The 19,506-nt window shown below is 40.6% G+C and overlaps 1 protein-coding gene across 6 annotated transcripts in view; it reads right to left on the minus strand.

Moving 5' to 3' along the window:
* Positions 1-19,506, minus strand: part of STOX2 (storkhead box 2) — a 155,441-nt gene that overhangs the window by 42,503 nt on the left and 93,432 nt on the right. Inside the window, exon 2 of one of the 6 annotated variants that reach the window (XM_039388741.1) lies at positions 11,942-12,031. The exons of 4 other annotated variants lie outside the window; for them this stretch is intronic. In XM_039388741.1, coding sequence (XP_039244675.1) covers positions 11,942-12,031 — 90 coding nt within the window. Of the gene's footprint in view, positions 1-4,009; positions 4,154-11,941; positions 12,032-19,506 lie in introns of those variants that run through there. One more of the 6 variants, XM_027735391.2, reaches the window with a different exon arrangement.

Below are 19,506 nucleotides of genomic sequence, written 5' to 3' on the forward strand. Positions count from 1 at the left end.
ATCAAAGCACGGGAGAATATATAAAACCAAGCTTCAAATTACTACATTTTATGCCATATCAATACAGTATTTTCCTAACACACATTAAACAACAACAACGACAAAAGTGATTCCTTATCTTGCCACTATGTTGTAATTCCTTACTCTTGACCATAAAAAAAAAGGTCTTATGGTTACCATCATATTCTTTCAATGACCTACCCCCACAGGCAGCACTTTAATTCACCCAGACCTTATGGGCCTGAGGGCACCTCCTGCTTAGAAGGGTAAAAAGTGTCTTGGTCAGAGTCAGAGCTTGAGAAGGCTCTCTGCTTCACAAGCATTTCTGATCACCAGTAAACACTGCATTGCACATGGTGAAGGGGATGATACATGCCCCTCTCCTCACCTGGCTATCCCCTTTTAGAGGCTGAAACTGCTGCACAGACCAGACCTCAGAAACACCCACAAGGGTTTCAAGTAACCCTGAAAGCATTTTTTGAAACCTCTGCTGTTTTTCCTGCCTGTTTGCTAGCTACAAGTTTTAATCTTAAAGAACTGATGTAGAGAGTACCTAAATAAAAACCTAGGCTATAAAGATTGAATTAGCAGCAGCAGAAGACTGGAGAGGAAAACAAGAAACAATGTAAGTAAGAAAGAACAGAGGAAAGGTTAAAAGGAAATGTAAGGGAAGAGCTGATTTTTGTTTGATTCCCAGGCCATGCAGCATCTGAGATGTTACTGATGAAAGAAAACCTGTTAAAAGAATCCAAATGTTTAGCAGGGTTAAATGGAAGCAGAAATAATAACCAAATGGTAAGAAATAAAATTAGTACCTCCAGCTATAGGAAGACTGGGGAAAAAATAGAGTCTACAGAATTGCTGGGATAAGCAAAGTGGGAATGGCTGCACGTATCAGTGAAGAAAGAAGAGAACAAAGGACAGTTGTTTTGTGACAGCTGATTTGCATGTGCTCTGCATCCACTTGGTGCTTGCCTTTGTTTTGTTTTCTAGGCTGACCTTCACCCCGTGCCACACAAAGGATTCACTGAAAGCCTCCGTTCAAAGTCTCAATTAAAAGCCTGAAAGAACAAAGGTATCTTGCGCTGCAGCCCCAAGCCTGAGCCCCGTGCCAATGACCCAGCAGAGGGACCATCCCCATCAGAGCGCGGGGCTTCGGAACCTGCATTCTACACCGCCTTGGAATGAACCCTCCTCCCCTCCCAGCATCTGGAACAGGCAAAATAGCTAAAAAGAAACATTTAGCTTGATCTCCAAAGGGTTGCTTCTAAGCCTTTATGATGAAAGATCAAAGCTAGGGAAAGGGTGGGACCTTACAGGACAGTAAAGAAAGTTGAGAATAAATTAGTAGTGTGCATACTAATAAGGCACACATGCAACGTCACTAAGGGAGCATATTAATGGTTTGGACAGTTTGAACGAAAACATGTGAAAGCAGTTAAGCATGTCATCACCAATACTGTCTTTAGAAGTGTTCTGCTGTTTTATGAGAAGCTCTTCAAAACCCACACGCACATGCAGTTTCATAGAAAGAAAGTGTAATCCACAAGAACTTGAAAATGTGAGGCTGCCTAAAGGGCATCCTGCATGTCCTTCATGGTCTGCAAAGCCTATGCTTTTTTTTTTCTTTAAACTGTGGTATTTAATTTCTGGTACTACATTTAATTGAGTTACTCTAACATAGATTTGTTATGCAGCATCCGTCCAGTTTGGTACACTCTCTGAACACAAATTGGGAACGTTTGTGTAACAGGGATAACATGAAAACTGACCTCAGCGCTGTGGTCTAAAAGATTAAATTACTGCCAGAATTATCATGGTGTAATTATACCTATGCAAATACCTATTTATTCTGGAATAAGAGTGTTTTGTTTAACCTGATTTAGCTTACACAACTTCCAAAAGTTTTATCAATGAAGTTAGATGTATATGCATAATCATGTAAACTCCCTCTGCGTGACTTTTTGGGTCATGCATAAAAGGGTGAGTTAAAAATACAATAATCAATAGTAAAAATAAAATACTAACTTTATTAGAGGCAACCATGTGTCTTCCCGTTGTTCAATCATATGCTCCCTAGTGCATTAAAAAAGTAAATGTTTAAACAAAGGAATTAACCTTCTACTAATTTTTTTCTGGGTTCCAATAGCTTAACTCTTCAAGAGCATATAACCGCTGACATTTAGAGTTGCAAGTACTATTTCTCTAAAAACTTCCTGTTATAGTAAAAGGCAGAGCTATTAAAGGAGCCAAATGTGGCTTCTATTGCCATATGTTGTTTCTAATAGTCACAGCTTGAGTTTCAAAACTGATGGTAGATCTTCACTTCCCTTAATCTCCATTGAGTGCTGCTGTACTCCCCGTACTTCTTAAAATCAAGTCTTACTGAGAAGCCTAATTTTAGGCAATTATTTCTGGAACATAAAAAGACTCAATGCATGTAAGCTATCTGGAAATACCTGAAAGTCTTGGACGCATCTCCTTCATATTTCCATTTTCAAACAAGAGCCTAAAAGTCTACTTTAGGACATAGAGGTTTGAAAACGATTTACATATCTTTTGCCTTGCTCCCGACAAACATTTTTCAATGGAAGTTCTGATGTTATTAGAGTTTCCAATAAAAGTTTAGGGGTTGCAAAACTCTGCAAAACGGAGTAAGAAGTTCTTGGTTTTAGAGAATATAATTCTGGTAATTCCTCATGGCATCTTTGGAGACTGAGGACGCAAAAGCCTAGTGTAACTTCCCAGCGACATTTTCCTCCTGTTAAGATAACTTCTTTCAAGGGCAGAAATTACCTTGTGAAGCATAGTCACCATACATTTTCCCCTCCAATGAATGCTTCCTTGTCCCTCAAGGAATGACTGAGGTTACCACACAACTATCCAAAGCACAAGTTTGTTTTCAGCTTTTGCAGGGAGTTGTAGTCTGTTGGAGTAAGGGGGAACGAAAGGAAGGATGATACCGCATGACAACAGACTTACTACATTACTCACAGAAATCCTATGCCCCATGCATGCTTGCACATGCAAAGACTTTCCCCATATTTTTGAAGTAATTGCCCATGTTTCCAGATGCCTGGCAACTCAGGCTGCCTGATGTCTGGAAACTAGCTACTACATGCATATAGTCTCATCTCACATGTGCAGCAGGTCCAACACATCAGGTGTACTACGCATGCATAATTTATCTATCAGGGACTGTCCCAGATTTTAAGATTAAGATCTAAAATTCCTAAAACAGCCAGGTTTGTAATTTTCAATCTGAGCTGTGATGCAGCCAGTACAAGCTGTTGTACAGCGTGAGAGTATCTTCACAGAAGAAGCCACTTGAAATAGCAAATCACAGAATATTCTGAGTTAGAAGAGACCCACGAGGATCATCAAGTCCAACTCTTGAACGAACAGCCTGTGCAGGGATTGAAGCCATGACCTTGGTATTCTTAGCACCATGCTCTAACCTACTGAGCCAAGTGTACTGCTTGCAACTTTAGGAAGACTTTTGATTCAGGGCCTGCTTGCAGCTTACTGGAGCTGGTAGGAGATACTTCCAGTATTGTGAGCATAGGCATTAATAGCACTTTCCATTCCAGAACTGGATAAAACCATTGGACAGCTCTGCAGCAGCTGATCAAGACTTCACCCTGAGTCTTACCCACCAGTCTGGAAAATTTAGATCTCTATTTAACAGACAACTATTAAAAAAGTTAGGAAATAACACAGACGGATTGCTGAAACATTTCACAGTGCTTTAAATATGCTTTGAAATTTTGTAACCTATTTAAAAACGTCGTTTCTTTTGCCCTACAGCACTAGCAATGAAGAACCTCAAAGGAAGTGCTTAGATAGACCAGATTTACTCGCTTTGCCACTAAGCTCTGCAGCTTCCTAGGGCTGTCAGTCGCGGCCGGGTTCAGCCGTGAGACACGGACCATGGCGCTCAGCAGAGACCTGTGCTGCCAAGGCCGCTTCCGTACACCTGGAACAATGGGGGGACACACTCAGCCCTCACCAGCACGGTCCTTTCCTAGAGGGCCGCTGCACCACAACGCGCGTCCAGCCGCCAGCACAGCCCGCGCTAACCCCGAGTACCGCGGGCAAGGCACGATCCACGTCTCCCGGGGTAAGGGCTGCCCCGCCGGCACAACCCGCCCGCCAGCCTCGCACCGCGCCGCGTTGCTGACCAATCTTTTATCGTGCAGCAAAGCGGGCAACTGAGCCGGACGGGGAAGCACCGCCCGTCCCGTCCCGTCCCACCGCGCCCCACGGCCCCGCGGCAGCGCCGAGGTGCGGGCACGGCCGCCCGCCCGCCGCCATGGCAACGCGTGCGGGGCGCGGCCCCAACAGCTCCCTTCCCGAGTCCTCTGAGGAAAGCTGGCAACCTTCCAGGGCGCCCGAAACAGGAAGGAAAAGCAATATTCGCCTAGTCCGAAGATGCGACGTTACCCCCTGCCTTTGCACGACACATTTTGAACCAAAACCCATCACGCTGTTCTCCTCCAGCAAAGGCCACCGGTTCCCCTGCCATTTTGGATGCAGGAGCAATTCCCACAGAACATACACTTCTGTGTGCTGCTGGTGCCTCAGGAACAGCCAAAATCTCAGCCACGGGGAGCTCAGAAATGAAAATAAAATAAGGGGGTTTTGTTGATTGGTGTCTTTGGCCTTGAGGTCCTGGGGCTTTGTGTTTTTGTTTGAGGTTGGTGATTTTACATAATGGTAAAGCACATTTTCGTCCCATTCCTCTATGAGCACTGTCCTCATGGGAAACCCTCCTGCCTTAAGTGAGAGCACAGTGGGGGCTTGGTACTCCAAAAAAGCAGTAAAGGCATGAAAACCCCTTTGCCTCCCTAAGGGCAGTGGCATGATGTACTGCTGATGTCAGAAGTAAATCTGAACAGCCACTGCAACCAAATTCACCCCCTTCTTCAAAAGCACTTCAACATACTCTTCAAGTATTTTATGCAACTTTTAAAGTCAACATGGCTTCAAGATTGAGCCAAGGCTTTTGTTCTTTCATTTTTAGAGATTAAGAGGGTAAAAAAAAAAAAGAACCAACAACAAAGTATTCCCCCTCTGGCTCCTATTTAGGTAGTAGCTGAACTTGTGCAAAAACTTTGGCCAATTTACCACTCAGATTTAAGAGGAAGCTATTGTCTAAAAGGACAACCATCAAGGAAACATTTTTGCACAAGAACAGTAGAAAGACCCACTGCCTATATCTTGAATAGATGTAAAGGTTCTATGACCTAAACGTGGTTTGTAAAAACAGTGATCAGCACACATGCTGAAAACCAAAGCTGTAAAGGAAATCAGAAAGCTAAACCAAACCACATTCTCCATATCGCTTCATTTCATCAAAAGCAAGCAAGATAATTAGTTTATAAAGGCAAATCACAGGGTAACAATAGGTGCCTGTTGTGGATCCTGAGGATGAATTTGAACTTTGCTCTGAACCTGGACTGAAGGCCTTTTTCCTGAGTGTAAATGAGCATCTTGGGTTTTAAGGCTGGTGTCTCTCATCGTCCACAGGCATCAGCAACATGTACAACCTAACCACACCAAGCTGATGGATGTTTAGCAGAAAGCTAAAGCAGTATTTGTGTCACTGTAACTCTGTGTTTGGGACACAGCTGATGCAAGCAGTGGTAAGACGCAGGAGGTCTGCAGTGTGCTGTGGTCAAGAATCAGCACCATGACCTCATCCTCTTCCAGCACTCAGGCACAAGGGAAGCTGAGATTGGACTAGCAGCCAATTAACCACTGATTCAGCCTGAATTTCAATATTCTTCTCTTTATGAGCTCACTCATTGTTTTAATTACTTAAGGAAGCTGCACAAATGCATTTATTCCACACTTTAACATGCAATCCATGAGTGGAACTAAGTTGAACAAAATGGAAACTTTTGGCTTGAAGAATGGAAAAAAAAGATCAAGAAGGTAACACATAAGAGTAATTTTGAAAGGCAACTGCCACCCCTCTAAGCAAGACTGAGAACTGCTAGCACAAGTGCTAGGATCTCCCTCACCATGCAACTACACACGAAATCCACACACAATCCACAAGGCCACTGGCACTGCTCTTTCACAATAAACAAATAGCTGAGTGCGAAACAAACAAACAGAAAACAACCCAACAAAAAAACTCCTTCATAAATCAAATTTCCCCAAAACAGGCAGTATAAAAAAGCAACAGCAGGTGATTCCTACGATCACGCAATCTCTGGCATACAGGAAATCCCAAGTCAAAGTTCAGCATAGAAGCTACAAGCCAAGACAGTGCAAAGTTTTTTTAAAAAGCCATACCGCCATACTGTGTCCAAAGCATTTTCTTGTCTATACATCAATTTCCCATAGTATTGCTTTGGATTCTCTGTTGCCATTAATCTGCAAGACCTTTACATGCTGGCAATTGTATTTCCTTCACTAATGCCACTGACACCCATCACTTTCTCTAAAAGTCAAATATGAGAAAATGGTTCTTTAGTGGGTGACATCAGCTGTGTCTGGCATTTTACAAGATCTGGAAGACCAGCACTGCCCCAAGGAGTTCACAGCCTAGTTCAGGCAGAGCCAGCATGTTTCAGATGCAATCGTATCTGTGAGGCCATGGGAGCATGAGATCACTTCCTCCTTGTGCTCTTCAGCTTTACACACTCACCAGTTATTTCTATTTTTCTATTTTAAAAGTTTCTTTGGAAAAAGGAAAAAAAAGGCTCATAATGATTTTATCAATTTTGGTGTTTTACATTGAGACCATCCAATACCTTCAGTTATTAAACATTCATGATTCCATTTTTCCTCAAGTACAGGAGGAAGAAGTTGGCAATCAACCAGTGAGGACAAGCTGACTGACAATAGCTTACAGCTAAACTAGCAACCGCTCAACCAAATTGCACAATCCATAGAAGATGTGCCATGACTGTTAGCTTGAGGATGATAAGCCTATAATCAAAAGCCATAATTTCTATTGGCATCTCTTGTTTGTATTTAAAGAAAATAACAAAAAATCTGGTGCGCACATATTTCTGCAGTATCTGAAAGCAAAGGATTCCTTAGCTTTCTACACATAATTTCTGTTAACTGAAAGCCTGGAGTCATCTAATTACTACCTCCACTTACAGGATTTGCCCAGATACTAAAATTCTGAAGCTGGAAGCTTACAGATGTTTTTGTTCTTTTCTGCTTCATTGCTAAATAGGAAAGATTATGGCAAGGATTAGGCTAGACTAGGCCCTTGATTTGTTCCAACTTCTCATCTCTCTCAGATGCAGGTTTAAAAATGTCAACCAGAACTGAATTAACAGATGATCATCGAGCAAATTAGTTACAGCAAGAACTAAATTCAAGACCCTGCACTCACCAGTAGGAACTCCAGCACATCTGGATTCTTCCAGCCACCAGGAAAAGCTCCAGGACAGATCCAGGACACCTAACTCTTGCAGACTAATCATCAAGTTTCCCAAAATGGCACCAGGGAAACAGCTTCAATTCAAAAGCAAGGGGTGGTCAGGATGTTGGAAAGCTACTTGAGAAACCTGTGGTACATTCAGTGCTGTAACTGTTCCTGACAGAAATGGGCCTGGGTCAGCTTCACACTGCCCATGTGGGGAAACTCACTCACCATTCAAATAGTTTTTGTAGTCTGTGTCGAACACTGTGGTGCAGCAGTTACACAGCTTATGTTAACAGAGCTGCCCAGGCCAGAGTGAGCTCTGGACTGCCTATACAGCCCCTAGTACTTGCCATATCCTAGATACACGTTTGGTCCTCTTAGATTTTTTTTCATTTATTTTGAAATTTAAGCATCTGGAAAACCTTACTGAATAGTTTACACAAAATGGTCTCATTCCCATGCCAGAAGTCTTTCATTAACAAGAGAGAGATAGGGTTAAACAGGCAATAAAAAGACCGTACATACCCATACTGCCCTTGAAAACACTCACTCAGATGCACATGATGGAAATTATGTACTCAATCTGTGCTAACACCTTACTAGGAAATATGGTGATCTTATTAGGCAAAGCGTTTGAGTTTGCAGAGGAACCAGAACCAAACTCCCTTGAACAGCTCTGGAGAAACCAAAGCTGAGCTACGTGCTCAAAATCAGCTCACAGCACTCAACCCTTGTTCAGCCGCTCTACCAACTGGTATGTTGGGTAAGACTCAAACAGACCAAGCCATCCCAGTCTGACCTACAGTGGAAAACAAAGTCAGTGCTAACAACTATTTTCAGCTAGATCCTCTGGATCAGTACTGAAAATGCTATTGGATGTCATCATGGCTACTTCGGATGGCATGAGGAATCCATCCCCATGCTGGTGGTTTTCTGGGCTACTACTCCTTTGTTCACAGGAAAATGGAAGTCCTTGCACAGACAATGCTTGTCATGTGCCAAAGCATTCATCATAGATGCCTAACTGCATAACAGAGCTAACCAACCTAAATGCTATCTGTTGCTCTCCTTGCCCATTCCATTTATGCTTGATCCTCTCCCATGGGTTAGTTTAGGGAGCTAACCTAGCAGAAGGCTAGTCCTGCCAAAAAAAATAATGGATATTTTATGCCAAACCCTGACTGGATGCCCTGTTAAGACAGAGAAGGTCCTGTCTCAGAGCAAAGTAGGAGGCAGTATGCCACAGGCAATGGAGAAGCAGGGCCTCCTGTGCTGGGAGCCACCAGTTATAGGTAAGAATTGTTCAGTTATCATGAAACTCCATGGTAATATGGCCACTCATCACAAAAATGACTGACACAGCCACTATTCTGACAGAAAGTCCATGTGACAGCTGAAATTTTCAAAGGGCTTTAAAAAGGCTTACTAAATTCCATCTGCTTTCATTCCATCTGGGTTCAAGTCTATCAGTGGTGGTTTTAACTATAAGGGGCAAGTTTTGCAAAAGCAAGTGTAGTTTGTTGTATCCAATAGACCATCAAGACTTGAACAAAGTAAGGACACGTCACTGGAATAAACAAGGATATAAGTAGCAAGCCCACATTCTAAGAATGTGTTTAAAAATAGTGCTGTTCTAACAGAGACAGCATATACCCATTTTCATCATTAGTACCAAAGATGTGTTAAAAACCATCAACAGCAATAACTGAGTTTCCCAAGGAATGTCTATTAGACATCAGATACTGACCACTGTAATGGAAAAAAACATGCACGAGAAGACAGGTAGAATCCTGCATTTCTCCACCCACTGCTGGAGTATCTCCCCAAAACACAGATGACGCACAGTCACAAAGAATGGCAGAAATCCTACTGTGTATAATACAATTCCACTGATATTAAAATGTATCAGAAAACCATTCTGATATTGTGAAATATTAATTTTAGAAAGAGGGAGAAATATTTTGACAAATGTCAGAACTTCCTGTTACTGCATTCCTACATGAAGTGTTTCTTTTTCTCCCTTCAAATTAGTTTCTTCTGAAAGGTTGCATTAGGTAGAGCAACAATTTAAAACATTTAAACAGTCATATTTGAAACAAAACAGTCTGATCCACTGAAATTAAGTATTTCATGTGATCTAAAAATATTGTGTTTAGGATTTTCTTCCACATGAAATCTGACTACTTTGGAGCTCTGCTTCAAATCGGAAAAAAATTTCCTTAGAATCCCAAAACCTCCACAAAATAGAGCCTCTGTCTACTAGTCAACTGTACATAAGCCTCAAATTTTACAACACAAGTTTCAATATACGTCCTTACAAGAATATCCAGCAGATTATATATCTCCTCAATTGAAACTTGAGAATCTTAACACATTAGTTTCAAATGAAAACTTTCATTCAGTCTGAGCAGGATTTGAATTTTTTGCTTTGTTCTGCATCTCAATCTCTGTTTTATTAATTTATCTTGCAAACTCAATTTTTTATTGATTTGCATGTGTTTATAAATATGTATGTACAACTCAGAGTAGGAAAGTAGCAATGCCATTACATCAGCTTCAACACCTGTTCTGTGTTGACTAAAGCAGAGAAGACTGTCTATTGTTTCTCTTTCTTATTAATGTCTACCTTCTCAGTCTTACAAACTCCTTACTTCTCTGCCAGTAACATAAATCATGCTGATTCTATTTGACTTGTAATCTCCACTGTGACTGGAGAGGTAGGTCTTAAAAGAAAAAACAAACAACAAAACCCAGTGAAAATATCTAACAAATATTCTTACGATTTTTATAATGACATTTGCCCCAAGTGCCCATTTGTGTGGAAAATGTTTAAATCGCTCCATTTAAAAAAGTCTACAATCCTAAGGGAGCTTTCAGAGCTATATACAAAAGATTTTCATGCAGATGGAGGGTATTAAGCACTTCATGCATGCAAGAAAAAAAAAGAGCTAGAAAAAATGTTTCAAAAAGAAAGCAGAAATATTTTAAGTCTGAGACAGAGATCTTGTCCATCACACCCAAATTAAAAACAAACTGAAAAGAAACCAAAAGGAGACAGCGGATACACTACAGAACAGATTCTATCCAAAAACTTAGTCAGCATCTAATGTGACCGTTACAAGAATTCTTCTTCTAATCTAAAACATAAACCTTAAAATACACCTAATTTTGCACCATAGAAGTTTATCACTTTACTAAAGCTATGCACTTAGGCAGAACAAACAGTAAAGAGCCAAGTCTGCCAGCACTGGGGAGATGCTCACTGTGCATCACCCAGAAAACAGTACTGTTTCAGCAAACAGAAAATTCAGACTGGAACTGAGAATCACTAGCTATGACAGCAGTGAGTAACGCACAGTCTTCTAAGAGGAACAATGAGGACAAAATGTGGTTTTAAAATGGATCTAGAGTGATTTATGAAAAGGTTTAACAGTCACCTGCAGCAGTAGCAAGAGGTAGGACTCAAAGACCCCAAGTGCATCTGTCTTCAGAATCAGGCCCCTACCAGAAGGCAACTGTGGGAAGGATGTTAGCTGGAGAAGCATCTGAATACTTGGAAGACAGGCTACAAAGCAGTAAGAATTAAGACAAACCCCTGCGGGGCTGCAGGATTGCTTTGAAAATGTTTATTTTTAATTTCAAATCTTGATTCTGAAGTGATAAAGTCATGCCCCAAGCAAAGGAACCAGAATGGTGATGCTGTCTAAAGCATGATTTCATCCTTCCCACCTTGTGAGTTGCTTATCAGCTCAGAAGGACACTGTCAAGCTTAGCAGCCCAGGCTTGCTGCTGGAAGAATGTGGAGCTAGAAGGGTTTTTCAGGTCAGGCTGGGACCTGGTACAATGCTGCTTAACTTCAGTGAATGAGGTGAGAGTCTCAGGAGCAGACAATTTGATCCTGCGAATAAGATTCGGAGTGCCTAACCAAGCATTTATGTAGGAGGGGACTGCCAGCCCTCAGTTTGTTCCTACTTCGATGTTCAAGGGAACAGAAAAGGGTAACTTTCTGTAAGTGAACAAATTATACTAAGAAAACATTCTGTGTCACCCATTTCTAACGCATACAAAAATACTCTGGAAAAATGAGTTCTGGTTGCTCCATGGCAAAAGCTCCAAGACTGTTTAAAGATCTGTTGTGGTTTTGCCTTAAAGCTCATCAATGCTCAAAGCCCGTGAAAAGCTGTCATTTTCTCACTGCTAGTGAACATAACAAACAGCAATAGTAAACAAGCACTGTGAAAAGAGGATCCAACCGGTGGACAGGTTCTTGAACCCCGGACACAACATTCAGGCATTTGTCTGTCATCTCTGTGATCTTATGCCTGAGCTCTGTCATCAACAATATAGACTATCTGCAACTTTTTCTACTGTCTCTGATAAGAGTCCAGATCCTTAATAGCATCATTTAACATTCACTATCTATTACCGAGATGTAAAAGAGAAAGTCCTGTGACATTGCTGCCTCTCACAAAGATGAGCACACAACACCAGCTGTTTTAAATGTCAATTTAATGATGGATATTGTCTTACAAAACAAGGTAGACATACCACTGGAAATGTCCCCATGCCTCTCTTGTATTGGATGCATCATTCTTGTAACCTTCCAACAGTCAGGGCTATTCATTAACCAGCTATTAGCTGAAAAAAATAACATGTCCATTAAAAAGTAGCACCAACTTTTTGAAAATATAGTAAACTAACACACAGCTAAACTTTCAGAGGCAGAAAAGGATTTTAGCTAGAAACTTCATCCCGAATTTCTGCTTTATCTAACTGGATTTCATACTTTTGTAGAGACCTGCCACAAAAAGCATGTGGGGAAAAAAAAAATTATGATCTTTCAGAAATACCGCAGATGACACCATGCAACCTCTTCAGAAAGAGAATTCCTCACCTTGGGAGTTAATTTTGTACCACCTTCTATTAAAAACCCAAAGGATGCACACAAAACTGTATGGGTGAAAGTGATTTAAAATGTGTTTCTAATAATGCTTGAATGAGGAGCTGCTTGTAGACTTATTCATACAAACTATTTCCGTTTGTTAAAGCCATTATCTTGATTCTCTGACTAATCCCACTGCACCCCCTTAAAAAGAGAAAGAAAACATACCAAAACCAAAACCCAACAAAACCAAAAAGACAGAGCAATTTAAGTGTTTTGATGTGACAAATGGCAGACTCCAAAACACATAAATGTGCTTGAACAATGCACTTGAAAACTCTCACACCAGTGTCTTACATATTCAAATAAACGTCCTGAGCTTATTCAAAATGCAAGCACTTTAAATGTACAGTCACGGAAAGAACTTTCTAGCTCTTGTGTAGAAGATAATGAATCACAAAGTTAACTTTCTACTTTCAAGATGACTCTCAATCATTGCTTCAGTGATTTTGCTTTCAGCCTCACCGTGTTCCGATCCTGGCATGTTCTGCTCCAGAACACACAGAGAGATCAGAAAGGTTTTGCTTAAGATTCAGAAAGAAGATAAAGTGTGCTCTATCCTGCCTGAAAGGAGGGGGGGGGGGGGGGGGGGAGGGTTGATAGTGATGGGGGAGAGCAAAAGAGCACACATAATATAATGAGAAAGGGGAAATGCTCTTCAGAATGAGATGGAAAATGAAGGAAGTGGGAGTGGAGGAGGCAGAAGGGAGGGATCTAAACAGTTGTGAAGAAAAAAAAGAGACAGTTTTTAAATTCCTGAGAGAAAAAAATCTACAGCAATCAGGAAACAGATGTAATTTCTTAAGATTTAAGCTAAACAAACAAACAAACAAAAGATTTAAAGGAAAAAAGAGAGAGAGAGAGACCTGTCCTGAGGGGGTTGCCAGTAGATGCTGACAGCATCCATAATGAAGCCCTGGCTTTTAAAGGGGAAGGTGTCTGGAAAATGCTTTTCCTTCAAAGCAAAACTGGACAAGTCTATGACCAGGGCAGACCAACAGCACAGTGGTCCCTTGGCTACCCAGACCAAAGAGACAAAACTAACAAGGCTCTTCACTTGACCATGGGGAATGAAGGGATGGACTGAGCATCCTGAACACATTTTCCATGCATCTGTTTGGACACAGGACTCATCTGCTGGCCTGGAAGATGGCAGGACTGGAAGCAGGGTGGAATCCATAGCCTCCAAATGCTGCTCAGCACTTCTAGTCATGGAACAACCTGCTAGTGCAGAGAGATACAATTTCTACCCAGTTTACTGCAGAAGTCAAATTCCTTCCAGGCAGCAGCACCCTCACTTCATTCCCACAACCTGCTATCCAAAATTGATTCCCAAGAACCCTTTTTTGGGTTGGAGGTTTGATTGTTTTGGGGGTTTTGTTTCTTTGGGGGAGAGGGTGGGTTGGGGTACTATAGGGTTCTTTTTTATATTTTATTTTTCTTTCTTGGTCCAGTCTTCATTCTCAGGATGTAATTAAGGTTCAAAGGCAAGAAAGAAGGAGAATCAGCTCTGTGTCAGCAATTAGCTCAATGTCCTGTTAATATCTACCCATAGTCTCTCACAGTCTAGGCATGCATCACTTGAGAACTCTTCATTAAGATGCAGCTCAAGACAGTTTACGAGACCCCAGGTAGATAATTTTCCAGTGATTGCCTCCATGGGTTACCAATCTTCGTTTCTTGTTATACATTTAGTTACACAGGCAACAGATAATGTCTCCTGAGAATACACAACCAGGTATTACAGTTTACCTCCACAAACCCCATCCTCCTCATACCAGTGCTTGTACCTCCCATATGAAGAATATAAGCTTAGTTAGAAATGAGAAACTCTATTTCCCACGCACTAGGACATCCTTTGTTTTACATATTTAAAGGAAAATACAACTAAATAAAAGCAGCTAGAACAAACTCAAAAGGTTGGGGTTTTTTTCCTTCCAGTTTTTTTACTTGTTAACAAATCAGCTTAGTTTCACAACATATAGGTATCAGTGCTGAGGGGAAAAAAAAAATCAGCAAGTTATAGTCACAGCTTTTAACAAGTTCTCAGAGTTCCATAATACCCCATAAAACAAATACCACTTACATCCCCATCACATAGCACAGTGCTCCCTATTGAATGTGTGCCACAACAGCGTATGCACACCATTTCCCTTACAGCACTCCTCCATCAAGTCAAGCTGACATGAGAGAATACGGTACCCCACATTTCCATTTTTTCCCTTTTCTCATCCTCAGTGATGACAGGTAGCAGGTCTGTAACCCAGCTTTGTCTTGAAGAACCCCCAGGCAGTCTGGCCTTGCAGACATCATGGGGGACTTCACTAGCCACTGTGGTAAGACAGTTATGGCTATTCTGGTAGCTGCAGTGGTTTGGAGGTAGACAGGAAATAAATTCCCACTGCTCTCCCCATGTCTTGGGAAAACAGAGATTAACATCAAACCACTAGAAAGAAGTGACTCAAATGCTAAAGAACATACTACATCCTTGGTGCAGACGGGACTATTCATTTCAGAATGGATGGGCTCTATTTTACCAACAGTTTTCTCCATTTATATACATACTCCCTTACACACACACACACACACACACACACACACACACGCAGAGAGGTTCTCATCATCAGACAAGGGCTGAATGACAGAATGTTAAGAATCACTCCTATCTCTTTTTTCCTTGTTGATATTTTTAAAACAAAAATCAATTAAATTTATGCATCATTTACAGAAGTTGTTCTTAACTCAGTTTTTCTACACATAACTACAAGGATAAGGAAGGTAATGGTTCTGCTGCACAAAGAGGGAATAAAAGCTCCCAATCTCCCAAAAGATAATTTACTCCACACTCCCCAAATTCCAAAGTGAGGTTTCTCTTGCAAACAATAGTTAACAATCTGGATTCTTCTTTTGTGCGCAATTATTTCACTGACAGAATTTGCTGGCAGTATAAAAGGTAGGAGAATATTTTATTCTGCAGGTATTTTGCACCTCTTTCACTACACAGAGTTTAAGGCTTTGCAGTATTTACAATACTTTATGTCCCCAACACAACAGGTACCGAATTGCAATACAAATAAATAATTACAATAAGAATAGAAAGGCATTTTCTCTTCATCTGCACACCAGTCACTTGAATTTAGGTGAAGTCTGTGCTTGTAGAGTCAAGACTTGAATTTCTGGTCGTGGAGAAGTTATTGACAATACAAAGGGAGAGCAGTGTTGTGTCGGGATAGAGAGGAAGAGCCAAGTCCAAGACTTACCCAGCAGAGGTCAGACTAAACCAAAACTTCACCATCATTATGGGTGCTAAGAAATTATCCCTTAGGTCCTCCCCACTGTTTCCCCTCAGAATCATACACCAAGTATTTTTACAATGTGACAGATACTAAGAATTACTCTGAGAAGCAATTTAAAAATAGCAAAGACTCAATTTTGTTGGCCAAAATACTCTTGAAAAAGACTAAGACAAAAGCATCTGACACCAAATATTTGAAGAACTCAGTATTATTGTTGGGCAAAAATGTATTAATTCAATGAAATAGGAATGAAAACCCACTGTAGCAACATCAACAAAACACTGTGTTTGGTCTTCAAGAGTACATTAAATGAATTTTGCTCAGAGATACAGAGCATAGTAAGTTGTGAAAATATAGATTCGTATGAGTATTCGGAGTGACAAAGAAAATCACAAAGGATCTCGAGTTTGGGAGTCACCTGTCCACAAAATCAAAACAAAAGCATCATGTACGTGATCTAACCCATAGCACAAAAAGCAAAAGATAGACAGAAAACACTTAAAACAAGACTCATGGAGATAGAATAAAGTAAGCTACATTAAGTGCTCATATGGGTGACAAAGAATCTACACAGGCCTCCACAGCTTTCAATTAAGAATGTAAAAACACTACAAAAGATGCAGTGTTTAGTATCACAGTAAGCTGCATTGAAATAAACTAAACAGTACAGAACGAACAAAAAAAAGACACAGAAAAGTTAAAAAATGTAGAAACAAATGTCTGTGTATTTGTAATATGTATACATACATGCAAACATGCATTACTTGTTGAATAAACTTTTCTTCCACAGTCAACATAATTGGGGGGGGGAAGTTCAGAGCAGGTGAGAAAGATTTTAGCACAGGTAAGGTGCTCAGTAAAACTTCTTATGACAGTTAATATTAGAATATGGCAGACTAAGCTAATTATACTTGAATATTGTTTAAATCAAGGGGTTTGATGCATGAGTCAACACAAAGTATGGTAAGCTGCAACACTGCATTTTACAGGGGAAGAGATCAGAGTTGTTATGTGGTCACTAGCTTAGGTACCTAAGGAAGTAAAGTGTTTTGACTTAGGCAGAGTTGGTGAGCAGTGGGTCGTTTATGTTTAAAATGTATAAATTCACAATCCAGGGCACCTTTCTTGTTGCAGCACAGACATCCAGCACATTAGGTTATGCTCTGGTCTCCTCTTGTTACTGCCTAATGGAGAATGTCAGATTGGTGAAGGCAACTTTGGATGCCCTCTGGGCTTCTCCCCTTGCCCTGCTCTGGGCTCTCAGGAATTGTTTAATTACAACTCTCTCCCTGAAGCTCAAGCATGCAGAAGTCTTATCCTGGAATATACCTTCTTTTTTCCGAAGTCACCCTACTTAATGCTTGTGCACTGTCCTCTAAAGGCATCCCTAAAATTGCTTTATGGTCTCTGCACTGACGACAGTTTTCTCCAGGCAGATCACAGGCTTAAAGAGCTGCACCTCTATTCCTCTTGCTCCACATTAAGGGGACAGATGCAGTCTAAATGTTTTCAATGACTCTATTTAAAGTAGGACTACAACTGGTTTGCAACCTACCTGTATTGATATTTAGACTTGTCTAAAGTCTAAATATCAATAGACAAGACTTGAAAGTCTTGGCTGTGTAGAAAGTTGAAAAGAAAACTGCTCACTTCAAGGTAAATGTATAACGCAATACAGAGTTCCCAAATCACTGTTGCATTATTATAGGGCACACAGTTTTATCCGTCTACCACATGCACAAAGCTTTTAGCTCTGATCAAGAAAGAAAAACATGGTCATGTAGAAGATACTGCAGGGATGCCAGAAATGGGTCTTTTCTAAATGGAATCCGCATCATACACAGCTTCTTTAGCATGCAACTTCTGCAAAGGTGGAAGTGACTACACATGATATCCTAGAGAAATAACTTATGAAGTGTTATATTTATTAGTTCAGCAACAGTTTCAAATGAGGATGAAAGGAAATAGAAAACGTGCTGTGAAATGACTAGTAAATACTACTGTTACCCTTTAAATACCTCTTCTGCAAAGCCAGAATCAATTACAGTGATTGCAAAAGCCGGAGAAGTCTCCCTCATGACCTGAAAACCCTCTACTAGAACTTGAGATGAAGTCAAAAGGGAGACACAATACATGTCATGAAAACAAGACAGACACCACCACTGCTCCTCCAGACATGGTCCATTCATCTGGGCATCTCACAGACAGTTTTTCTTCTGTCTGCTATGCCAGCCACCCTTATTCTATCTCCCAGCTAGTGATTAATTACACTTCAATGCAGCAATTCATCCAAGACATACCTTTAAGACAGAAAGACAGTGTGGGAATCTTATGCTTTGCTTTTTAAGCGCTTTCCTCTACCAGTGAACCTGAAAGTAGTAAAGCCACATGGTATCAAAAGATAGTACTTCTGACTGCTGAAAGACATCCAAGACCTTGTAGTAGGGAGGAAAAAACCCTAACCTGTTATGCATCTTCATACTAACTACTTAGCTGTCACTGAATACTTATCACATCATATATATAGTTCAATGGAAGTTTCTTCGATGGAAGAGAAACACTTTTCAAATCCAAACCTATAACACACACTATAAAAGCAACACACTGTTCTGCAACAATGTATGCCGATACCCCAGCTTAGTTCTGGCTGCACTTTGCCAACCATGGAGCTATCTCATTGTATTTTGCTTTTCCAGTCCAGAATTCCTTGTACTGCTGCTGTCACCACTTTGTCATCTTCCTCCATGCTCTTTTTGACAGCTCTTGTTAGAAACTAGCCAAAATGTGAGCCTGGTTTAGACAGGCAAATTTCCTCACTCGTACAAAGGCAATCTTCAAGCCTGCCTTAGTAAATGAAACTTATGATAATGAGAAAATAATGAGAACCATTCTCATGGGCACATCTGAAATCTGGTGCTAGCTCTGAGATGCAGCCCTGACTAGCTCCAGCACAGGTCCACCTCAGGAGGCAAAATACACAGGATTTGAGAATAGGGGTTTTTCCCCCTTCTGCTTTGTTTATTCTCGCCAATGACGCTATATACTTTCTTGGGTTATGCCACCAACCGGTCACAAAACTGCATAAAAAAGTGAGAACAAAGACACAGAAGTATTATGTAATAAATAAAATCAGTATTTTTTTTGTAACTAAAGCAATAAATGGCTAGATTAACAAAATACTCTTTAAAGTAAGGTCATTAATGACAAAATGGGTAGTCCTTGAATTAGCAGTGCAGTTTATTTTAGCACGGACTTCAACCTTTTGCTTAAAGCCAGTGTGATCTGCATGTACTATTCCACAATTAAATTAACAGAATTTACTTTGATTTAAAAAGCACTGTTTATGCACAAAGATTCAACTCCATTTGAGAGGAATAATGTATATTCACAAGGAAGAGGCTGGACTACAATCACCTGGGATCCCTTCCAATCTGAATTTTTCCTATGATCTCTTGTACAGGCTATTGGGATGATGGGGGGCAGGGTCTGGAATTCAAGACCTGCACACTCCTATTGGAAATACATGAGTTCTCCTACCAAACTTCAACAGTCAACAACGATCAGTATCAGGTCTCAAATTTGCCAACTCCGATATACCTGTATCCCGTGACTCATACCATCACCTTGGATGTGTTAGCAACAGCTATTCAATTAACAAAAGTGCAAAACATGGCCTTAATGCCATCAACTTATGTATATTTTGAATAGAATATTATAAGGAAAGAATCAAAAGTCAAATCTAAGTTGAGTTCTTGTTATCTTTCCTAATGCATCTTTAGATTTTGCTAGTGATGCTCTGGGGTTTGTGCATGTTTTGGATTTTCTCCTTTGTTTTGTTGGCAGGACCAGGGAATTCCCAGGGCTGAGACTGGTGG

Source organism: Pipra filicauda, unplaced genomic scaffold, assembly GCF_003945595.2.
Source record: "Pipra filicauda isolate LSUMZ 115617 unplaced genomic scaffold, ASM394559v2 scaffold67_size6003252_pilon, whole genome shotgun sequence".
Lineage (NCBI taxonomy): Eukaryota > Metazoa > Chordata > Aves > Passeriformes > Pipridae > Pipra > Pipra filicauda.